At 49.0% G+C, this 25,203-nt stretch overlaps 1 protein-coding gene across 1 annotated transcript in view; it reads left to right on the top strand.

The window, feature by feature from the left end:
* CACNA2D4 (calcium voltage-gated channel auxiliary subunit alpha2delta 4) overlaps positions 1–25,203 on the top strand; it is a 924,019-nt gene that overhangs the window by 379,806 nt on the left and 519,010 nt on the right. The window contains exons 13-15 of the mRNA XM_078673672.1: positions 268–401; positions 21,976–22,053; positions 23,121–23,201. Of these exons, the coding sequence (XP_078529798.1) occupies positions 268–401; positions 21,976–22,053; positions 23,121–23,201 (293 nt within the window). The remainder of the gene's footprint in view (positions 1–267; positions 402–21,975; positions 22,054–23,120; positions 23,202–25,203) is intronic.

Here is a 25,203-nt window from a genome sequence, read left to right on the forward strand (position 1 = left end):
GTCTAAATGTCATGTGATGTAAATATTGTGTCCTAAATACCGTTGACAAAAATATCATCCCTTTGGGTGTAGATTTTCTATTGCAATACAAGGGAGATAATTCCATAAATTATAATTAGGACAAAATATGTGCGTGAGATGATAACCTGACCACAATATTTAGGTACCATACTGTGCCAAATTTACTCACCTCAACGTAAAAGAAGTATGTGTGTGTCGGGAAATAAATCAACATAAGAATCAAAACTTTCTTCTCTCTGCTTCAAGGTTACTACACCCAGATCTCCACTCTGGCTGACGTCCAGGGCAACGTGATGGAGTACCTCCATGTGCTGAGCCGTCCCATGGTGATCAACCATGACCACGACATCATCTGGACAGAAGCCTACATGGACAGCGCGGTAAGCGGCCTAAGTGAAATTTGCGTATCCCTATTGTGATAGGGCAGTGAGATCAGTGCAAGAGTCACCCATATTCATTATGCTAGTTGGTTTATGTCTGCTCTTGTCTCCCCTTGGGTTCCAGGAATTTCTTGTTAGCTGAAAGGGAAGCTAATGGTGTTATAAGATGTAGAAAGGAATCACAAAAGATTCCTTCCTGGCCATTGTATTATTGTCTTTGAATGGGATTTAAAAGGGCATTCATGTGAACTCAGACATTATCACAAGATTATTGGAGGGTATTAATATATACCTTGTTCTCTTGAGTGAGGAGCATTGACTGGAACAAGGCAAACGTTCATTATCCAATAATACATGACTGCAGGATTCTTCTTCCATCCGCCTGATGCAGAGTTGTGTAACTGATGTATAATGGGTAGAATGAGGAATAGTTATTTCTTCATAGGTAAAAGGCTGGACAGAGAGACTTACTAAAGTGTTTCTTTTGGTTCTTGAACCTCAAGTGCAAATTAAAATGTTTTGCTTTCCACTAAATGCCCCATGTTACCCTTCAGTGGTGCCCCCTAGAATCTACTGATGTTGAGATGATCCACTCTTGACCTCTTTCCCCTTTGAATCTTTTCCAGGACAAGGGTTTGAGAACTATTGGGGACAGGAGCATAGTTTTCAGTTAGTGACAGCTAATCACATTAAGGTGGTTCTCAGACCTTCTGGGAACTGCATGCACAAAGAGAAAAACTGCTGCCTCAGCCAATAGGATTTGTTTTCCAATTCAGAATTTGTTTTTTAGACTCCTGCTTCTAGAACTGATCTTGAAACCTGCTTTAAAAATACACAAAAAAACTTTTAAAGTTCACCTGGCACACTTCGGTAATGGAAATATCTCAAAAACCACTGAACAGGTTTACATAAACTGCAAAAATGTCTTATTCTGAGTCAAGCTATATGTACGTGCTAAGTTTTTTGTAATCCCAGTCAGGAATTTTTGCAGTAGATGAAAGTGAAAAAATTAATGAGACTTAAAAATGAAATTGTTAAATTTAGATCGCCTCAAATAACTTTGTTCCCACTTAACCAATCCGCACAAAATTTGAAATGAGGACCCTGAGAAGGATTCATAAAGTGGTTCCTCAATTTAGTGTAAATTAGTGAAACAGGGCCAATCAATTAACAATTCAAAAGAAAATGTTCTGCATAATTCTCGGCTTAACAATAAGAAACTCAAAAGTCAAAAATCAATTCTCCACCCGGTTGAGTGTTGGGCCACTATCCCGGTTGAGTGTTGGGCCACTATGGTCCGTTGTTTGTTCCGGTTTGAATTGTTGGTGCTAGCCCACTTCTCGGGGTGGTGTTAAATGCGGGGTATTGCTGGGGCATAGTAGACTGCGATTACTGATCTCCCCTTTGAGCGATATATTGAGGTTCTGGACTGACCCTGGTGGGCACGACGGCGGAAATAACTACACATACAAGCTCACGCAGTGTCTGCGCAACAAGTTATATAACGCGGCCGGCCCCAAGTGGGTTGTAGGCTTATCGCTGTGTCAATGTGAACCCTTTCTTCTGTGTGTCTCTGTACGAGACTTAATAAAAATAGACGTTGAACTAAAAAATCAATTCTCCTTTTCGAGACACTTCAAAGCGTACATACATGAACAGATATCCGCACCAGTCATATACAGTCACCAAAAGCTCATCAAGGTAACACACCAACTCAGGATATCAAGGCACTTATACAAATATTTAATTAAAATCCTGCATTCTTTTGACAAAAACATACAATTAAGAATGTTCCAAAATAGATTCAATATACCATAAAAAACATAATATATTAATTACACTTTTACAAATTGTCAAAATTCCAACAACCCCTTGGAAAGGAATGTAATGAGACACTCATATTTGTCATATGGTAATTAATTTGCGATAATAGACAGCACACCACAGAGGAGCTAATGCAGAAAACGAGCTTGTAGAGCTGCAGGGAGAGGAGCCAGAGAAGCAAGGAAAACAAAGGGTAGAAAGAGAAAGGGTTTCCGAGATAAACCGCGGCCCCTTCTGTAATACCAAAGTGTCCCATGTCTGTTAAATGCAGAAAAGAAGTGTGGTGCAAATTTAGGAGGTGACAATAGGTAAGTAAGCAGAAAGGAAATATATCAGAGTGTCACTGTGAATGTGTTAAACAAGTAACAGGGAAAAGGAAGCTGGGAAAGAAGACGCCAATAATGCAAAGCCTGGGAGAGAAGCTGCATTTTAAGTTGGGAGAGCCTGAACGGAGAGAGTGGGAGAACTACAGGATAGGCAAGGGGAATGCATGCTAAGGGGTTAGGGGATACCAAATGAGAAGAGAGAGAACTGCAGAACACTAGAGAGGGAAGAAATAGCCTGCAGGGAACGAGGACGAGGGGGTTCAGAGGGAGAAACCTAGAAACGACTCCAACAAAAAAGGGTCATTGTCCCCCTTTTAAGTCCTGCAAAATTAAAACGTATATTTTTGGGGGAAAAATGCCCCCTGCAAACGGGTAGTGCTTATATGAAGAGAGACGCACAAAGTGTTTTTTTGGGGGGGGGGGGGCTTCGTTCTTCAAATGTACCAAAATTATTGTTGTTTTAACAAATATGTGTAACTATTTAAAAAAGTTCTAGCATGTATTGGGAAAGGATGTCAAATATTACTAATATAATGCGTTCTATTACTGCAGAAATTATTAGGATTGTCTGGTAAAAAGTTATCCAAGTTACTTATAACTTTTCAATACATGTTTAAAAGCTGCAATAGGTACAGTACAGGACAGTGCCAGCCTTAATAAAACTCCTACCGAATTTAGCGGTTGTGGCTTTGATGTACAATTCTCACCACAAGTGAATTATTTCCCACTCACGTCAACCTTTCCCTGTTGTGACTGCCCAGTAGTATTTTTGAGCACTATTTTTTAAATTTCGAGGTTTTCATCATCCACCTACTTGGAAATGAGTTTGGATCTAGGAACAAAGGAAAGACCAAAACTGAGGGGAAGATCAGCATAAGACTAATGCTGGGAATGTAGGAAGAGAGGGGACCACGGGTGAAAGTAAGATTGAAACAGGTCGGGAGGGAAGAGAATTAAGGAAAGAAAAGTGTGTAAATGTAGCCAAAGATGAGCAATGACCATACAGAAGCTGAAGAGTGAATGAGTCATGTGCACATCCATCTGTACATTCATCCTTTTGAAAAACACACTTCTTGTTAATTCAGTGAGTGGCTGAGTAGTGGAATCTATAGGTCTGAATAATGATAGTGAATTCTATAAATCTCCCGCTACCCTGGGCTGGGGTAATGTGAACCCAGTTTCTGGTCGGTTTGGGGCACCACCTCCACCCTTCATACTTCCTGTTTCATGCACATGATTTAGGGCGCAGTAGGGCCTTGAACCCAGTTTACGCCTTATATTTCCATTACATCGCCGTGCCATGTCCAAAGTTTGTCTGCATTGTCTTTGTTGATCTCTTCATTCATGGCTTGCACCTTTCCTTCCCTGGTGTCTGTCTGCTTACACAACTTTCTTTCATTCATCTCTTCATCCATTCATTCATCTGCTGATTTGCTGCTGGCAATACTAGCTGCCAAACACCGAAGAGGTAACCATGTACCTGCTTGTGCCGTGCGCTCATGTAGTGCTCTGTGGTGGTGGTGTGTTTCTGTGCTAGCTCGTGTGGTGGTAACTCAACTTGTACTCCTAGATGAGTTTTCTGTTTTATAAAACACAATAAGGTGGGAATGCTGGAGCAAATAACCCCATCTTGTGTGTCGTTTTATCTAGGAACTTTCAGACTTTACTAGTACTTGAAAACCTTCCCGGACACTGCGTAGAGTGCCTGCAAAAGGGGGGGGTGTCATGATCTAAACCTTGCAGTGCTGAAAATGGAAATATAGAAGTGCAGGTGCTCACTGTTTCAGAGTACCTATTTGCTAGTGAGAAGTGCTGGTACTCTCCCATGAAAAGTATTGTAACTGTGCTGAGAAGTGCAGGTTGTCTGCTTTTCAAAACAGAGATTTGCATTTGTGAAGTACCTGACAGTACCTGGAGACACTTCGGCCCAGATGATATCTAGCCATTTGCATCACCCTTGCATTGCACAAGATGATGCAGCACAATGCACAGCCATATTTAATATTTACAATGCCAGACAAGGCCTGATTTGCTTGGTCTTGCGTGGCTTTGTAAAGAAATGTAACACAATGCAGCAGCTTGTACTGTGTTACGTTACATTTTTTAGTAGTAGGCATTGCTGTGATTCCACCCATGGATTTCAAACAATTCCAAATTTACTAATGTCCAATGCTGGAATTGCATGGAATTGGTAAGCCTACCACAGAGAGGAGTAACAAGGAAAAATGTGTTACGTCCTCTTTGTGTATGTAATGCAATCTGCATCACGCATATAAAGAGAACTATGCCTCTTTGGATTGTTTTTGTGCAGGAAGGTATCTTATAAAGCTGTAACCCTTGCACCATAGTTGAAGTTGGCGCTAGGCAGCCACCAGAGCGCCAGCGCTAGGAGAGAGCAGTAGAATGCCATATCTTAGTAGAAATGGCGCTTTTCAGCTCTTCCCATTCACGCATTGGCACTTTTCAGCTCTTCCCATTCACACAATGCAGCGCAGCAACTTCACACCCCTAGAGGCCTCAGTACAAGTCTACCATGCTTAGGTGCGAGAATACAATGGCGCCTGAGGCTCCTACTCCGGCTGCTGACATCACAGCTAAAACTAGAGATTATGATGTATTGTCCCCGGAAGTTTGAATATCACGAACACTCAGCGACACCGTGTCCAAATCTGCATGGTTTTCAACCTTTCAGAGGACTACTGTGGGGGCTTTCTGGAGGCCCGTGACACGATGGGAGTGCAGACTAGGCCTGAGGAGAGGGGGAGAGCATTTGTATCTCGTCCCCCCATATTGCAGAAAGAAGGCAAGAGGAGGCGCGCTCAGCTCTGCTGCTGCCTGCAGCCCTCCCAGTACCGCACACAAGTTCAGTATGTTTGGGCTAGAGATTATTGGATCCAATATTTTCAGACCCGGTTATTTTGGGCCTGAGTCCCCTGGTAAGTTGGAATGACCTAGAGTGGTATGCCCTCTAAGGGCTCCCAACCTTCGTATGCCCTTCGATGATGATGTTCAGGGCCACTCGTAACGAGGGCCTTAGAATGCTGTGTCCCTTCAGGCTCAGGGCCACTGGAATTATGCGATTCTGCAGCTGCAGTGTTTTTTGTTTGCATTATTATACTTGCCACATAATCCGTCATTTTCTGTATAATTTGTAGATTTTAAGAAATGTTTGTTTCTTGCTAAGAGGCTACCATATGTATTGCTGCGCAGTGGCAGGTTTTTGTCACGCACAGAAAGGTGACCTTTATTTTGCTGATTGCTGTATTTAGGTGTTAGTAAGTCAGTAAATAAAATTCCCCTTGGGCATTTTCACTCTAAGGCAGTCACTCACAAATTTTCACAAACACAATAGTATAAGCTCACAAGTAGCAAATATTTTTAGGTGTTAACCAGTGTTGGATTGGTAACGTGGGCACTCAGGCAATGCCCGAGGGGCCGGTATCCGAATTTCTGCTCTGGGCTGCTTTTTAGAGCAGCCTGGGGGGGCGATTTGGGCGGTTTCTGCGTTGTTCGATGCCGCCAGAGGCCCAGTGCGTGCCTGAGTGGCGTTTCTGGAGGTAGATGATCGTCCATTACCTGCCTTTTATCAACAGCAAAGGTGTCACTCCCTTACTCTTGCTGGCCCTGCACATTAATGTATGCATAGTGAGCGACGGCAGGGGGCCTGAGCAAAAGTGGCCTCACTTGTTTTCAGGTGTGTGTTTCACCAGTGTGAACTAATCTGTGCATGTTTTAACATCCCCCCCCCTTTTTTAAATAACATTTCACAGAAGCAGTGGTTTGTGGAAAGGCAATATGCAAATGTGGGCCACTTGTTTTATCGTGCCCGAGCCGATTATTAATCCCAATCCAACCCTGGTGTTAACCTGATATTAATGAGCTGCAACCTTGCATACAGTGTAAATGTGTAAAAATGAGAAAATAGTGACTTTAACGTGCTTCAAAATGTGCCAAATTCGACCGCATAATTTGATTGTTATGTGACCAGGCTCTTCAGGCTTTAAAACTGTGTTCAAATCCCAGAGGCCGAAGTTTAAGAATAGTTCCCATCGAATGTTACCCTCTCTCCGGTGATGTCAGAAAACAACGTCACGCAGCTCTGCTAAAATAGCTCCATCTGTTTTCGAACTGGAAGGTCTGTGTCCTCCTGGGTTTGAATGGCCGTGGGACTCTGTCAGGGCGCCCTGGAGGGACGCGCCTTGGGGGATATCACATTTGTAACATAAATATACTTATAGGGACATTTGTTGAACTTGAATGAGAAAGCTTGTCAACTTATGTGGTGATAAAGAAACAACAAGCCTACAAAATACCGGAGCTGTCGAACAGGCCAGAGCGTTTGCAGAGATAGCCAGGGAAACGCTGCCAACCGCTAGAGAACGTGTCTGCCATGAACCTTCAACAATTCAGCATTAATATTCATACTTCAGATAATGATCTGGAAATGCATTCAGAGCCTGCAATTAAAACGAAGATGTCACCTGTTGAACACGCGCACGCCCAGAGTTGCTACCATATCTTAATTACAGGTTACACTGCCATTAAAAAGGCCCACGGTCGGCGGATGAGGTGATTCTGTGGGTGTCTGTAATTTTGTAGAATTATTGTTTTCAGCCGCTCTTGAAGAAGTACAGACAGACTCTGAACATGCAAATGTATGCCAACTCTAATATGATGCTGCCATCTAGTGTACTTTGATGGTAATGCAGTCCATTATGGGCAGGAAATGGTCCTCACTTCCCCTCACCGACTGGACATTGGCTCTCACTCAAGACCCCCCGAGAAGGGCCTTGACCCCTGCCTCTGCTTCTAGCAACTTTGATCACTGGATCTCCAGCACCCTAGACCGAGTTCTTCCCAAACGCCCCTGTAAACTCATCAGAAGACCTAAAGTTGCACCCTGGTACACTCCTGCTCTGAGGTTATTAAAGCTTGACTGCCGCAAACTAGAGAGAGCGTGGAGGAAGGACCATTCTCTGTCTAGGAAAGATGATTATAGGTCCGCAATAAGGCTCTATAAATCAGAGATTAAATTGGCGCAAACCTCCTTCTACGAAGGGAAAATTAGTGCTGCAGCCAACGCGCCTAGGGAAATCTTTAGGATAGCCAAGTCCCTTATTTCACCCCCGGCTGAGCGTCCTACTGCTGAAGGGGCACAAGACCGCTGTAATGAGCTAGCTGCCTTCTTCTCCAAGAAAATTTCGACCATATACTCTTCTTTTAGTAATCCTACGGTCAACGCCCCCTCCGTCCCATCTAAGCCAGCTGATTCTCCGGCTCTCTGCAAACTGGATATAATTCCGCTTCTTGATGCCGGCAGCCTGGATAGATTAATTTCTAAAGTTTCTTCCGGGTCTCCCAATGACCCGGCACCCCCCCGGATCCTTGTCAAGGCACTGGACGTTATTCGTCCTGTCATCCTGGAAGCCTTAAACACCTCCATCGTGGCCAGGTCGGTCCCACTCCCCTGGAAGTGCGCCATGGTGAGGGCGCTTCTCAAGAAGCCCTCCCTGGACCAGAGCAACTTGTCCAACTATCGCCCCATTTCGTTGCTCCCCTGGCTGAGTAAACTGCTGGAGAGGCACGCCAACAATATCTTAACAGACTATTTGGAGTCCAACTGTCTGTTGCGTGCCTCCCAGACAGGTTTTCGCCCTCAACATGGCACAGAAACCGCTATGTTAGCGGTTACAGAGGAAGCAAGAACGACTTTGGATCGGGGAGGAAAGGTGGCCATTATCCTGTTAGACCTTAGCGCCGCGTTCGACACGGTGAACCATGCCACGCTATTACACCGACTGGCGGGCATGGGCGTGTCGGGCGCGGCTCTAGACTGGCTTACCTCCTTTCTGAGTGAGCGCTTTTTCCAGGTCTTCGAGGGTGAGATAGTCTCTCCCAAACACCCTCTCAGGTGTGGGGTCCCTCAGGGCTCCTCCCTGAGCCCGACCCTCTTTAACGCCTACATGGAACCTCTGGACAGGATAGTCCATCCCTTTGGTGTGCGTATAGTCACCTACGCGGATGACACGCAGCTTGTGGTCTCGTTAGACCACGCAGATGGATCATCCGACACCTTAGGCCCCTGTCTAGAGGCTGTTGCCAGATGGATGCAAGCCTCCTGTTTGAAGCTTAACGGGGAGAAGACAGACATCATTCTACTCGGAAATCCCTCCCCGTCTGCTCTTGCACCCGTCTGGCCACCATGTCTTGGCGCTCCTCCTGCCCCCAAGTCCCAGATAAAGAGCCTCGGGATCTGGCTTGACACCGCCCTTGATTTCTCGGTCCAGGCTACTAAGACTGCCGCCACTTGCTTTGGACTAATGAGGATGCTCCGGCGGGTGCTCCCTTTGCTCCCTTTCCAGGCGAGGAGGACCATGGTCCAGGCCCTGATTCTCTCTCGCCTGGATTATGGGAATGCTCTCTACCTAGGAGCACCGGCTTCGGTACTGCAGAGGCTTCAGGTCACACAAAACAGTGCGGCCCGCCTACTGTTCAATCTCTCCCGTCGGCAGTCGGCGAGGAAGGCTCTGAAAGACCTCCACTGGCTCCCAATGGCTGCCAGAGTGCAGTTTAAAGCTTTGTGCATTATGCACAAATCCTTTCACCGTGTAGGCCCAGCGATTCTGCACCCTTTGGTCACGCCTTATGTCCCAGCACGCCCCCTTCGGTCTGGTACCTTGCAGCTGGCCACCTCCTCTAAAATTAACAAAGCCCGTTGGGGTGGCCGCTCTTTTTCCCATTCGGCGACCAGACTTTGGAATGCCCTCCCCTTTGCCATCCGAGGAAATAGCAACCTCCTCTCATTCAGAAAGTCCTTGAAAACGCATTTGTTTGCTAAATCCTGCTGATCTGCCCCGAGCCTGCGCTAAACCATTTTATCTTCAAGCGCTGCGAGGCCCTAGGGCAGTTATGCGCTATACAAATGCAATTTTTCATTTCATTTCATTTCATTACGCTTAGCAGCTGGCTAGCAAGTCACCATTTCATAGTAGTGGCATCGGTACCCTTGTCCCACAACCCTCACCGCCCAAATGATACACAGACAAGTATGTTGGGAATAAAAAGTTGCAGGTTTATTTGTGATACAAATAACAGAGCGGGTTAACTGACAGGCGACCCCCCACCCCGCAACCCCTTGTTGCAGGGCGCCTGAAGTAGAGCCAATGAAGCAGACACTAGTGGCCCTGGCCATGTGTCGAACCTGGGAGGCAAGCCTCCCCCCGATGGGCCTATTGTCCACCTGCCCCCCCCCCCTCTGGACCAGGGAGAGTTAACTCACACCTTGCCCAGTCAGGAGGGGCGTTATTAGCAAAACCCCGGTTGCTCAGGCTTACAACCGCCCTAAGGACTAACGGGGTGCCGTAGAACCAAGTCCCCAAGAAGGGCCCCTCGGCTTATGTATGACTCATTATTGTGCCTCTCGCACTGTGGCTTCAGGTCCTGTTCCTGCGCCTGTCCTGCATGGGGGTCGTCTTGTAACTCCTCCTGCAACCTGAAAAACAACAACATCATTAGTTATCCCCCCTCCTCACTTCCCCCCTTTCAGCGGGTGAGTGGTAGGGAGGGGAGTGAAATTGCGGGCCTCGCGTCCGCGTCGTGGGGGGGGGAAGTGAGGGGGAAGAAGGGGCTAGGGACCTGTGTCTGGGGCTGGCGAGGACAGCCTGGGACGACCGTCGGTGAAGGGGGGCAGAGCAAAGAGGGCGCCCGGGCGGAAGTGCTCCCCTTATCAGCCCTGGAAAAAAAGGGGGGGTGGCCTACCCTTGTCCAACCCCGCCCCCGTCCCTCCCCCTGGCGGGCCTGCGGTTACCTGCGCCCTACTACGGGGTTTGCCCTCCTATGGGGTCCCCTGCAGGGACCGCGGGCCTCCCGCATAGTAGTGGCATCGGTACCCTTGTCCCACAACCCTCACCGCCCAAATGATACACAGACAAGTATGTTGGGAATAAAAAGTTGCAGGTTTATTTGTGATACAAATAACAGAGCGGGTTAACTGACAGGCGACCCCCCACCCCGCAACCCCTTGTTGCAGGGCGCCTGAAGTAGAGCCAATGAAGCAGACACTAGTGGCCCTGGCCATGTGTCGAACCTGGGAGGCAAGCCTCCCCCCGATGGACCTATCGTCCACCTGCCCCCCCCCCCCCTCTGGACCAGGGAGAGTTAACTCACACCTTGCCCAGTCAGGAGGGGCGTTATTAGCAAACCCCCGGTTGCTCAGGCTTACAACCGCCCTAAGGACTAACGGGGTGCCGTAGAACCAAGTCCCCAAGAAGGGCCCCTCGGCTTATGTATGACTCATTATTGTGCCTCTCGCACTGTGGCTTCAGGTCCTGTTCCTGCGCCTGTCCTGCATGGGGGTCGCCTAGTACTTTTTCCACAGCCCTGGGCGTGGCACCCGCTGCGCCCAGAGCCCCCACCACCTAGCCTTTTAGTTAGCTTTTTATCTGCATCCGGCTGTTTCTAGCGCCTCCCCCAAGTCCAGTAGGAAAATTGCCATCCCCACTTTGGACAAGTGCACCCCATCGGATTCCCAGCATCCAATAGATTTGTCATGCAGCAAGCCATGCCTGATGAAACCTATGCCTCTCTGTTCGCTGAATTTGCGCATCGCTGCGTTGACGCGCCTGCGGGTAACTTCTAATGCCCCATGCGATATTGCGCCGTGCCAAAGAGGTCTTGGGGAAATTTCTGACCAGTATATGTTGCACTGCCCCAATTCGCTGCTCAGGATGCTTAAATCTTTCCGCATTGTATCTAACAAACGCCTTTTGCCTAATGACACCAGGTCGTTCCCCCCCAGGTGCACCACCAGGATGCTTGGCTTCTGCCTGTGTTCCCTCAGTAATCTACGCAGCGTCCCTATCAGTGCGGCCCAGTGCATCCCAGGGAAGCCGAACCATGATATGTTGGTGTTGTTGAACCCGTGCTTCCATGTGTTGGCATTCACCCATCTCGCCAGTCTTGTGACGTAGGAGTGCCCCATCACCCATACCTCTGACCCTGTAATAAAACACAGTATGTTGACAAATGTATTTTATTGACACATTAAAAGCACTGCAAACAACACACGCCTCGCGGTTTACTGAAAGTGAACCACCATGTTATATATATTATTTACACGTCATTGACCAACTGTGTGCTCACCGGTAGTACAATGCTCAGAGGTCTGACATACCTCCTGTAGCAGTTGGATTCCCAACGACCCACTTTTTTTTATAGTTTCTGCAGGGAGGCCTGCCCTAAAAGCCGTTGTGGCTGCACCTATTCTAAAGGAGTGTGTGCTAAACTTGGCCCCTTCTATGGTGTATCCTGCCAGGAATAAACACCCCTGCATCACATGCTCCACCTGGTACTTGGTGACCGGGGAACCATCAGAGTGGATAAGTAGCAGGCCGTCTGTCTGTGGGCGAAGGGGCAGGAAAGTGGCCAGCAGGGCCACCGGGCAGTAACTGTCATTCCCCAATCGCTGTAATGTGATGTTCCTACCCCTGCCTGACTGGTCTGTCTTTGATGAGTGTAGAAAGATCTCAACTGACTCCGCAGTTGTGCGGACGTCCTTAACCGATATAGCCCTTGTGTTATGCTCTTTTTTGGACCTTGCCACTAGTTCCCCAATCCTAAAGGCTCCAAAGAATGCTAAGCTAAACGTTGCTGCAAAGAGTGCTGACTCATAGGTGGAGTATGTGACTGTAGGTAAGGCGTCTATCATGTTCTTCAGTGTGTCATAGTCAATGGGGGCCCTCTGGTCAGCCACTCGGGGCATCACTCTCGCCCATCCTTTGAGTGCCGCCCTAGTTGTACATGCTGTCGTGGGGTCCTTCTGACCCTCCAAGCGAGCATGGTGTCCGATGGCAGACAAATGCCCCGCTATCCAGGAGTGACTCTTCCCTTCATCCCTCGCCCAGACCATGAATGCCTGCACTTTCCCAACCTGTCTAGACTCCTCCCGCTCCCAAGGGCCCATGACCTCGCAGAATGTCTTCACACAAGTTTGGTATCTCCTCATCGTTCTAGGTGCCACTGACATCTCGCCTAGTTCTCTGATGCGCAACGCCACCGCAGCAGGTGCCATAGCCGAGCCGGGAAAGGCGTCATCTCTTCCCTCGCCCTTGGCCACGCCTCTCGAAACCGCTGCCAATGGAAACGGGAAAGTGCGTCAGCAGCCGTGTTTAGAACTCCCGGGATGTGCTTAGCTTTGCATTCCACATTGTTGTATAAACACACTTTTACCAATTCCCTTAGTAAACATAACACAAGTGCACAAGAGGCCGACTGGGTATTGATGGCTTGGACTACCGCCATGTTGTCCGACCATAGGACCACTCTTTTCGCAGACAGTAAGGCAGGCCAAAGGTGGAAAGCCACCACAATCGGGAATAGTTCCAAAACTGTTATGTTAGAGGTAATCTTTTTCTTCCTCCAAGCATTGTGCCATCCTGCCGCGCACCAATCTCTGTCTAGAATTACCCCAAAGCCGTCCCTGCCTGACACGTCAGTAAACAACGTCAGCTCCTGGCTGCTGGTCCAGGGATCCCTCCTTATCACTGATCCATTGAAATGTTCGAGGAAGTCCCCCCACACCCTTAGGTCTTCTTTAACCCCAAAGCTCAACCTCACTTGGTGGTGTTTGCGCCTGATCTTCGCTGCTGTCCTGGCTAACCTGCGCGCGAAGGCCCTGCCCGCTGGTATCACTTTTGTAGCGAAGCTTAATCTCCCATGTAGGCTTTGGATGTCGTCCAATGACACCTTGTCCTGCCCTAGCACCTGTTTGATCTGGGCCGCTAGTTCATTGACCTTGTCTGCTGGGAGCCTGGCCTCACCTGTTAATGTGTCAATTTCTATCCCTAAGAAGACTAAAGCCTGCGCTGGACCCACGGTCTTCCCAGGAGCCAGTGGAACTCCCAGATACTTCGTCATAATTTGAAATTTTGCCAATGCCCCTGCACACTCGTCTGACTCTGCCTTGCCTACAAACAGGAAGTCATCCAGGTAATGGGTGACGCCTAGGACACCCTCCACGCCTTGTAGTACCCATTGTAAAAATGTGCTGAAGGCTTCAAAGAAAGCGCAGGAAATGGAGCAACCCATGGGCATGCATCTGTCGTAATAGTACTCGTTGCCCAGCCTGAAACCCAGTAGGTTCTGGCTGCTGGGGTGCACTGGCAGGAGTCGGAAAGCAGACTCAATATCCGCTTTTGCTAACCAGGCCCCTTTCCCGGCTCTGCGCACGAGGTCAATGGCTACATCAAATGAACAATACGAGACAGAGCATACCCCTTCTTCCAGATTGTGATTAACTGACTCTCCCTCCGGGTATGACAAGTGGTGGATCAGCCTAAATGATCCAGGCTCTTTCTTCGGTACTATCCCCAGCGGAGATACCACAAAGTTGGCTAATGGCGGTAGCGGGAATGGGCCAGCAACCCTCCCCAGTTCGAGTTCCTTACCCACTTTGGCTCTCACTACTTCCGGATTGTCCCTAGCCGATTTCAAATTGTCTGCATCTCTGGCGGCAGGAGCTCCTGTGTATGGGATAATAAAGCCCTCAGCAAAACCCCCAAGGAGCAATCTCCCATCAATTTTGTTGGGGTATTTGTTCAGCAATGGCACCAATCGCTCCAGTTTAATCGGTGAGGGCCCTTTCACTGCGCCCAGCTCTGGCAGATCTGGCAGCAACTCTGGGGAAGTACAGGCAGGGGGTGATTTGTTAAGCCGCGGGATGCTGGGGGGGGTGGTCAGGGGGGTGGAGTTTGAGCTAGATAGGGCTGCGTGTGAGTTACTTGTTCTGCCGCGACCCGCCCCTACCACCGTGATAGCTACCTTGCCTTTGTGCTTTGTTAGACCTACATGCTCCCGCTTGGTGCTGCCCTCCGCAATTACTGCACGTATGCGTGAATCTGCAGGAACTCCCCCAGTGGCAGTGTCCACCGTTGAATAACCTGCATGACCCTGGAGATGACCCTTGCGAATGCTTCCCGCTTCCCCTTTTTTGACCTCTCCCCTTATAGCCCCCTCGAAAGGGCGGCGTCCTCTGGTCCGGCTGTGCCGCGGGGCTGCCTTTGTCACTATGCGCTGTTACGGTATCCTGCACCTTGCTGTTTGTCGTAACCCCTTGGAGCGCCCTGGACCCCATATGGTCCATCCATAGCTGCACCTCTTTATGGTCCCAACGCATCTTGGGAGATCTGGACATTTTCTTCCTGAACTCTCTATCGTATTCTAACCAGCCTACACCTCCCCACTTCTTTGCTTCGTTGTGGATGAGCCTCCCATACAGTACCAGCCCTGGGCCTTGGTCGCTAAACTTCTCCATAATGACCGAGGACAATATAGCGAAGGCCTGCAACCAGTTATCGATGCTCTTCTCTGGCCATGGCTGGAATCTCACTTTCTTTTCGTCTTCCTTCACACCCGCCTTGCGTGCATCTGCCCCTTGCTGACCCAGCATCAGTAAAGAGAAAATGTCTATAAATTCTCGCCTCCAAATTAATTCCTTTGCTGTCTGCGGGACCTCCCAAGATAAGCAAGAGCGGCCTGATAGTAAGGGGGCGTCGAATTGCATATCTTCCTCGCCTGGCAAGGCTGGGGAAGGTGCTGGTGGCGTGGGAGCCGGATTCGCTATGTTGGACGAGGGTGCTGGCGCCTCTGGGGATGGGGCTAGCGGGTTTGGTGGCTGCGGTGCCAGGGGCGCAGGCACTGCCGGGGTCGCTGGTATGATGTGCGGACCCGAGGGGACAACAGGGGGTGCTGAACCGGTCCCCGGGGGTGCGGGTGGAATGCTTGTCAAGTCTGTACCCTCCTGCCCTCTCCCAGTATCTCCCAATGTGCCATTGTCAACGGCACCGGCTCCCCACACATTGGATGGTCGTGCCCCACCGCTGGGACCCGGCATCACACTTTCCCTCATCTCTTTCATGAATATTTCTAATGTGGACATCATCTTACCCAGATCGCTTCTGGTAGCGTATTCCACAGCCGGGTGCCTGTTAGCAGGCACCATTGATGGGCCAGGAAACTCCTGGACCCTGTCCGACAAGTCCGAAGTGCGTGGAACGTCATGCACCACTGCGACTACGGCATTAACAGTGCCCTTCTTTTTTGGAGGTGGCGGAAAGTCTTTGTTTGTGGGCACCTTAGCTCTTTTGGACGCTCTAACGTGTCCAGCACCACTAGTGTCCTCGTCCTCGACTGCAATAATGTCATTGTTCACACATGGGTTCGCCGTGCTGCCCTTCAGTAAATTGGTAGCCCATGCCACACCGTTTGTCTCGACTAGCTGCAGGAAGATTGCCGCGTGCGCCGCTTGAGCTTCTGTCACGGCCGTGCCTGGTCCTACACCATCTGCTCTTATTTCTGCCATCGTCAGGCCACTTCCTGCAAGAAAAATGTTGTGACTACTTGGACCTATCCCCCATATGTATCCTCCAGCTCACTCCAATTGCGTTCTCATCATCCTTTTAGTACTTACTTGGGGTTTGAACTGTTGAAACAAAGAGGGGGGGGGCCACGCTGTTCCTTAATACGACGCCGCGATGCCTGTCGGGTACCACAGCCCTGTATATGTTGATATAAACACCATTTTCATTAGCCCTACCCCGTTTTCCCGGTAGCTGGCCCCTGTGGGACCAGGCCTAACGCACCAGTCCCCGGCCGGGACCCCGTCACCCCTAACCAAAAGGACCGGACCATGAACATCGGCCCCTTCGGATGTGTTATCCCTACCCCTTCAATGGCCAACCCCACCTGCAGCTCTTACCTTATGCTTGAGGGGGTGGGGGAGGGACGTACTCCCGTCGCGTTATGTCGCTATCTTTAGTTGCCTGAAATTGGGGGAACACGCAATTATGACATGTAACAGCCAATACACCCATTTTTAAATCATTACAACCATCTCTTAGCGCACATCATATTAATGGCATTGACTTGTTTCCCAGCGTACTTACTACCAGTATTTATGCTGCATGGGGGATCAGTAACAGACCGTAACGTTAACTGTCCTCCTGACCTATATGAAATTGCATAGTGCCCGTGCCGGATGTGTGACCATCGAGGGATCGAAATACCTGGTGGCGCACACCCCCGCCCTGCATCCCCCCCAGACGAAGCTGCCCGCCCACTGACGAAGCTGCCTTTTAACCTTGCCTGCCTTGGGCTTTTCTTGTCCCAAGTCCTCCGGCAGCAGTGGAAACCCGGCCGTAAATTAAAGTAAAATCGAGGGCCATGTGTGCACCCCCCAACCTGCACAAGGCAGGCCGTGCACACAAACCCCTGCCAAACGCACTGCCGCACCGTGATGCACCCTTCAGCGTGTCACGCCCGACCACGCAACCCCCGCAAACCCCCGCTTAACGCGCTGCTGCGCCACTGCTTGCCCTGACCCCGCTGCCCCCCCCCCGACCAACCGACCCTGCGCCGACATACAACCCGCCCACAAACGGGGAGGTGGGGTGGCGATGTTAGTACGGAACACCCAGAGGGGTTGCCCCGCCGCCCAAAAACGGGGGGGGGGGGCGATGCTCAGACGGCCCATCCAGACCAGGGGGGGGGGCTGACCTCGCCGCTCGTGACTGCCCGACTAGCAAGCACCTCCATTGCAGCGGCCCATTGTACCTGCAGCCAGCGGCGGCGAAACCACGCGGTGAGCAACGCATTATGAATCACCTTCCAACCGATCACGGCGGATACAGCCATTCCGACAACTTTACGCGCGCATCAACACCACCATTGAAATTGGTGACGGCGGCGGGGCCCACACGGCGAGCAGCATGCGGCCCACGCGATCAGAACTGAAATTCGCCCTATAAATGGTCGCGGCGGGTCAAACCTTTCCATTATTTAACGTGCGCCTCACCACCACCATATTTGAATTTGGTGACGGCGGCGGGCCCCACACGGCGATCAGCATGCGGCCCACCCGTCGACCCCCGCCACTGAGAACTCGCCACAAACAAATGCGACCGGCGGCGGGACCCACACGGTGATCAGCATCATTATCTTAGATGCACAAGACGATCCCCGCCATTAAAATGCTCATCTCGAGTTAAACATTGCCCTACACTCAACTACGACTGGTCGTGTGTCGTCCTAAGACGCTACCCCTGTTTGCTCAGTATATTTTAACGTGGACAATGGCGGCGGACCCACACGCCGATCCCCGCCACTGCCTCACCTTTAAACCCGCCACTGCCTCGCCTTTACACAGGTCTCCCCAGTTACACAACATATCCCCTCCCAATGGCGCCATTACTCGCCGCCTTTCCCCACGCACGAAAACGCCTGAGACCCCACAATAACAAAACTTGGATCAAAGACTCCCCCGTGGTAAAACCACGGAGCCCTGTCGACTCGGATATACCGAGGACGGGGCTCAGGGGGGAGGCGTAAATGATCCCTTACCTCCTTTGGGGAGTGAAATTGCGGGCCTCGTCGTGGGGGGGGGAAGTGAGGGGGAAGAAGGGGCTAGGGACCTGTGTCTGGGGCTGGCGAGAACAGCCTGGGACGACCGTCGGTGAATGGGGGCAGAGCAAAGAGGGCGCCCGGGCGGAAGTGCTCCCCTTATCAGCCCTGGAAAAAAAGGGGGGGTGGCCTACCCTTGTCCAACCCCGCCCCCCGTCCCTCCCCCTGGCGGGCCTGCAGTTACCTGCGCCCTACTACGGGGTTTGCCCTCCTATGGGGTCCCCTGCAGGGACCGCAGGCCTCCCGCAGTCTTCTTATCTGCGTCTTATCTCTGCACAGTCCTCGCTTGACCCTCGAAATATCCAGAGAATGCCAGGGATTTTTTTGTTTAAATAACAGGGATTTTTAAAGCGACAATAGAACGCACTAAGATTAATTCGAGTGCATTTTGAAGAGGCACCAATCGACTCAGGGTGCCTATTTTAAGAGCACACCTTCGCAAACCTCGTTTTTGTCTCTTATCGGCATTTAAACGTCCTTGTCGTGAGATGTACAGCTGTGATTGGATTGTTTTATGCTTTGGTGCTTTGGTTTCTTCTATTTCCCCGGATTGTCATTTTTTGTCTTACGGGACACACCATGCAAACCCAACACTACTTATATTTGCAGGCTTGTTGACCTCATTGGTGTCTGCCCTCAGCACATTCCACTCCTTAGTCCTGATCTGTGCTGTAGGATACGCTCCAGGGAAACCCGTCCCACTCCCAATTACAAACATGTGTCTACACTGGAAACTTATGAAGCAGCCGCTTGGCCACCTGTCCATACTTTTGTGAATATGGATTCCAGGTGCTACTGTATATTTCGGACTATCGAAAGTCATCTGCACAACGCATTGACACTTCTGTGACGTCAGTCAAGGCCCTTGCTCCCCACATGAGCGGCTTCATCTGTCCACGTATGATGAGGCACATGGAGAGCCGCATAAAGTGCATCATACGTTTCCGTACTTTTTATTGGGCTGCCAACCTTACTGGTTGGCACAATACACATGGTGACCTCTATAGGCACTATAATTAGAGAAGCAATGTTTCTTTTAAGTTATATATTAAATCGAATGTTATAGCCCACGTCCAATATTCCAGGCATAGCGGTTTGAAAAGGCCGACAAAACATTATAGAGAAAATCTGTGGCAATGGCTGAAAGAAGAATGTGGGAACCCCCACAAATTACCAAAGAACCCCGTGTATTCAAAATACTATCTCGAGTAATGTCCAGAATTCTTGGAGCAGGGTATTTACACAGAGGCACACGGGCGTGGGGGTGGGGAAGGCGCACACAAACACACACCTTGCCGCCCACCTGCAGGGGATTAACCAAACACCTTTGTCAAAGAGCATCTTCAATCCACACCCCTCACTTCATTGCAATGGGCTCTTCCAGCAACGATGTTCACCAAACCGGACAGGTTCATGTTGCTAGAGAGAGGGTTTACACCAGGGCACAAGTCCTATAAAAAGAAGTGGGGGGACTGACCAAGTAGGACAATATGCAATTGACTTAATGACTTTACGACGTAGCGATATAAAATAAATAAAATAGTGCTATTTAAATATTTGTGTAAATACTGGGACATACTAACCAATCTGACAGGCTTACAGTGCCTGCATTTATATACAGGGACAGAACAAAGGCAAAAGCATGCCTCTCTTAAGTACCTGTGAAGAGAAGGCAAGCTGTGTGTCTTTGTTTCCCTCTTTGGCATTTACATTTAAATGTAAGGTTCCAGGCGGCCCCCAGTCAGCCCCCAGTCAGCATATACAAACAAAAGGAGGCCGGATGGCCACTTAACTTTGGCCCTGCTGAAGGTGAAAAAAAGGCTCCCTCGCTGCCTGCACATTGCTGCTGGGAATTGAAAGCAGGCAACGTGCAGGTGCTGCTGAACACGTCCTGGTGTCTAAAAATGACACCGGGACAAGTTCAGCAATTTCTGTGGGGCCCAACTTCTTGGCAGGGGGTACGGCGTCCACCCTGTGGAAAGAGTGGGGGGACGCCGTGTACCTGCGTGTATCCCCGACTCGAGCCCTGGTTTACAGAGGGACTGTGATCAGCTACGAGAATACACCCCCTCGCGTGACCTAGGTTCAGACACAGTCCAATGTCCAAGACTGTGTTGTCATACACGCTGCAATGGGCGTGTCTGCAAGCGGCTTTCCCTTAGCTTGTCCTCTTCACCCCCAATCACTTGTCTACCTTCGGCTGGTCGGTGGCCCTCTCTTGTAGTGTCCTGTTGGTAGCAGCAGTGTGGGCCTTGCCATCCAGAAGCACAGCTGGTAACTGAGTAGTCTAATCTATTACACTTTAAACACAGACTACTTCTAATCTAGGGACAGCACACACATTTCCTGTGTCGGGATTTGGATGTTTCCTGTTACCTGGGACGCTCTGGGTGTCTAGCTTGTTTTTTTAAATGTACGTGAACTCCCTCACTAGAGAGTGGCCTGTGGTATATAGAATTGTGATAATGTAAAGTAGATAGTCATTGGTGTTTTAGAATGATTGTTTGATTTTGTATTTTTAGTAGTTCCAGATTGCCCAATAGGAAAATTAGGCGCCGACCTATGAGCCCCACTTCTTTCAGGGGCCCTGCGACAACAGATCAAAATAATACTAATTTGATCTTGAAAGAAAATTACAATCAAGCTTTCTTTAATTGTTTCTATTCATATATGCTTAATAACATTAATAATTGTTAATGTTTAGTTTTGTATTAAAACATGGTTTATTTAAATTGTTGGTTGGGAAAATTGAAAACGTATTTGGAGATCATTTGCAAGGGGGTGGCACAAAATTTCGATTGTTAGGGGCCTACACAGGGTTTAATCCGGCACTGTTTTTATGAGATACCTATCGTGTCTTGGCTCTAGACAGATGATATCAGGTGGTCTAGATGGGGACAGAGGGTTGAATGAATGAATGAATGGGGGCCAGAGGGTTGATGCTAATTTGGAACAATACATATGAACCCAAAGATTGCTTAAAGGAGACTTCAGACCTTTAAATAGATGAAGATGATCTGCTTGTCAGCGGAGAGCCAAAGGAGGCGAATTCTCAGTGGGCCTGCCCACGAGGGTGAGCGTAGGGGTCTGGAAGGACCATAGTGTGGAAATCTAGTATGGGATGGAAGTGGCATATGTGACCCACTCACCGGCTGACATTGCTGCATTGAATCACTGGGAGCTGTAGATGTTTTTTAGGATATATTTTATGTAGTCACTAAGAAAACTTCAATCTTGAGCCCACATCCTGAACAAATTTGTTGTTTGACCATTCATCAATCATGTAATCAAAAGGCTGAGGTAAACGTCATTGCAGTAGTTCAACCCAGGCATTGACACCTGACCCTTGAGGTTACTAATCTAAAACCCCTTCATTATTGGCCTGTTTACTGCATGGCTGCACAGCACTGGTCTCCTGGATGTCATTTGACATCAGTAATCAGGGCTACATCCATAGTCAGATAAGAAAATCAGTCTGACCCCGTGCCTCATGGGAACAATCCAGCCCGAACTGCCAAGCCAGGTCTTCCCTGGACTGTAAACAAGCATCCTGGGACCGGCTTCGGGCTAACAGCCCTCATCAGCCAGGCTAGATTGAATCCAGTGTCAAAGTGAGCAAGGGACCCACGTCTGGGCATACTCTGCCAACTTAGGGCGAACAAAGCAAACACAAGGAGATGATGGACGGATCGCTGAAACTTTTCAGACACTCACCCCCAGTCACCGATCTGTTACCCAGAAACCAGTCCCAGGATGCTTGTTTACGGTTCATGGAAGACCTGGTTCCCTCCATGACAGAATTACCCTACCTGCTGTTCAGGGATGTTGAACAACACATCTGATTCCCTCATATTACCAGTCAGAAGCAGGAATCTTTGTGCTGTAACTGGCACGTGGGGAGCCTGCTTCTGGCTGGCAGCGCAGATCTCCAGACTGACCTAACCACTCTTTTCCTCTGTGTGCCATGACAGCTCTTCGCGACCCAGGCCCAGAGTCTGCTGCTCATGACGACGGTTGCCATGCCGGTCTTCAGCAAGAAGAATGAAACGGTAAGTCTGACACTCGTCCTCGTGGGCTGACGAAGCCTCCATATTGAAAGGTTGTTGATGGACGTGAGAATCTGGAGTGTGGTAGGTTTTCTTGCCCCAGTACATAGGCGTTTCATACTTGGTCCACCATTACTGACTGGAAACTGAAGGAAATATGTTGTGCGTACATAAACTGCACGTATATTGTATTTCCTTGACATTGACACCCTGTAGGGCTTATATGCTAACATCACACCTCACAGGCACGTGGAAACAAATGGCGCTATTAATTACGAGCACAGAGAAATCAGTTCATCTTCTAGATGGAGTTCAAGTCAACGCCAAATCAAACCTTACGTTACCTGCTATGATAGCCAACAAAAGTGCCCATAAGCAGAAGCAGCATGGCAGATTTCATGCAACTGGACATCGCATGCTAGGATTCGAATTAAACCCAGCTGCTTCTTTCAACACCCATCACCTCTGCATACGCAGAACCAGAACTGGTGACCGTGCCTTCTCCTACCTCGCTCCTAAAGCCTGGAACGGCCTCCAGGGCCAGGCTGGCCGCAGCAGGCACCGGGTGCTTTCCCTGTGTGCCGGAAAGGTGGGTGCTGGTTTTGGCTCTGGTTTTGTTACTGAGGACCAGTTTTGCAACAGTCCTGAGTTGTGCGCTATACAAATACACATAACATAAGATGGCGCCACGAACAACTTGTCTTCTTGTTATCTCTGACCTGTGTGCTGAACATGTAGCAAAGACATGAATGTAGAAGAATATTGTCTCTGTGCAAAATCCTTCTGAGCTGCAGGCCCGCTTTGACCTACCTGCAGCCAGGGCCGGACTGGCCGTAGGGGGCACCGGGTGTTTCCCCAGTGGGCCGCCAGGGTGGGGCCGGTTTCAGTTCCCAGTTTGGCCCTGCCTGCATCTGCAGGAAATGTGTGTTTATCTACCTTCAACTTGCATGCACTTTCATACATACTACTTTCATCAAGATTGTTCCCTGCACTTTTTTTGAGCATGCCAGCTGCAGTATGTAATCTTTCATGACATATAGATATAAATGCCAGGATGTATCTCTTTTCAGAGAGCAGAGGGGATTCTCTTGGGAGTGGTGGGCTCCGATGTCCCCCTGAGAGAGCTGTTGAAACTTGCCCCAAGGTATAAGGTAAGATGTTTACAGTTCTTATTCCTAGTACGCCCTCTCTTTTATACCCCTGCCTGCAATTTCGGAGTAATCAAATACATTTAACTCATCTAAATAAAGAAATAGAGGGGCATATTATCAAGGGGGTTTATCTCCGCTTTTTTGGCTTTAAAAGCCAAGAAAGCAGAGATAAAATTACCTCCCTATTACCTAGCTGTCGCTAACACCAGTTAGCGACAGCTAGTAGGAGATAGCGACCATCTTGGGCCCCACTTTGCATGTCAGTGATATTTATCACTAATGACATGCAAAGTGGGCGTGCCAAGATGTTAGCGACTGGAAACAGTCGCTAACATCGCTATCTCCTATTACCAACTTTTGGAGATATTCGCGCTAAGCGCAAATATCTCCAAAAGCTAACACCTGCCCTGAGCAGTTCTTAGCCATGTTATCCAATGGGAGGTGGATAACATGGCTAAGAGCATTAGCTCGGTAATGCATGAATATCGCTGACTTTTCAGCGATATTCATGCATTGCGGCCGTTTTTTATCGCATTTGCGATAAACCTTGGTAATACCAAGGTTTATCTGCGATAAAAATCGCTGCAGCTGAGCGGTAAAATTTTGTCTCTAACCAAGCAATAGCGATAATTATCGCTATTGCTTGGTAATACGCGCCAGAGTTGATAGGAGCTGTGCAAGTTCACACAGTGAGCTGGGTAGGGGAATCTAGACTGTCCTCAAACCTTCCACTTGAAGAAAGCAAACAATGAAAATGAGAAAAATAATTTTTGGGAAACAATTAGACAGAATAGCGCCCCCATCCTACTGCCACTGGGATTCTAGTGAGGATTGGACAGTAGAGAAGGGAAATTATTTTCTGTCTTGTTGATTAAACGGGAGAATTTGCTGCAGGTACTGTTGCGTCGGCGGTCTGCTGTTAAGACTCTCCTATGATCCTAACTTGGCCACCACCGTGAGACCTCTGCAGCACCGCCCGCACGCGATTTAACTCCGAATCCGTTGGGTGGGTGCACCACAGGCTTGGCAGTCCTCCTGTTGGTACATTGGTGGCAGTCCGGAGGACTTCCAAACTCGTTATCAGGCCCTACGTGTTAGTCATTTTTTTCAAATGAGATTTTATAACATAGTGGTTATTGGCGCAGTGGTGCATTGTTGTTATGTTAGCTTATGTCTACTTGTATAGAGCACTAATCACCCATGAGGGTAGGGATGGGTACTAGGGGCACACTACTGCATTGGTGTTAATAGAGTGAAAGGTAGGTCAGGAAAGTACAGAAAGCTTCATATCTGCTGCCAGCTCACAAAGAAGGTGTCCATTTCTGTGCATCAAGCATTAGTGTAAATTGGTATAAGCATGTCACAATGATTCTACATATGCAAATCATTGCTTAACAAGAAATGAAAAAATGTGCTCTTGCTTTCTGATAGCCTGAATAATTAATTAACTCTTCCTACCCTCCCTCCCACCAGAACCCTCCCTCCCATAACCCTTTGCACTCTTTCGCACTCTCCCACACATACAATGCACAGTATGGTTGCGCCAAGCTGGATTACTGTGCACTTGTGAAACCTGGGGAATCTGTTTGTTGAAACAGGTCCTTCTTTCCCTTGAATGAAAACACTGTCACAGCAGTTTTTTTCTAGGCACACAAACGTTGGCAAACAGCCGCCATTGGTTTTAATGGTCATCCACCAAACTTTGAACATGTGTTCGTTTATCAGAAAAAAGTGGTCGTTTTTGTAAAACAAGACTAATGACCCCCCTCCCCTCACACCCACACACCTTGGAAGTTTTCTCCCAGGGTGTTGGGGTTATTATTGCGTTTTCTGTCCCTCACCACAGGTTTTTCCTGGTGGTGCCAGACAGAAACAAGAATTAGCAAAGCCAATAGGTCTCACATATGCAACATCTATTGGCTTTGCCAATATGTAGCCATGTTGTACACCAGTGTGGCTGCTGTTTCGCATGGCTAAAAGTTAGTAGGGTAAAGGAGACTGA

The sequence above is a fragment of the Lissotriton helveticus genome, chromosome 1_1, assembly GCF_964261635.1.
Source record: "Lissotriton helveticus chromosome 1_1, aLisHel1.1, whole genome shotgun sequence".
NCBI lineage: Eukaryota > Metazoa > Chordata > Amphibia > Caudata > Salamandridae > Lissotriton > Lissotriton helveticus.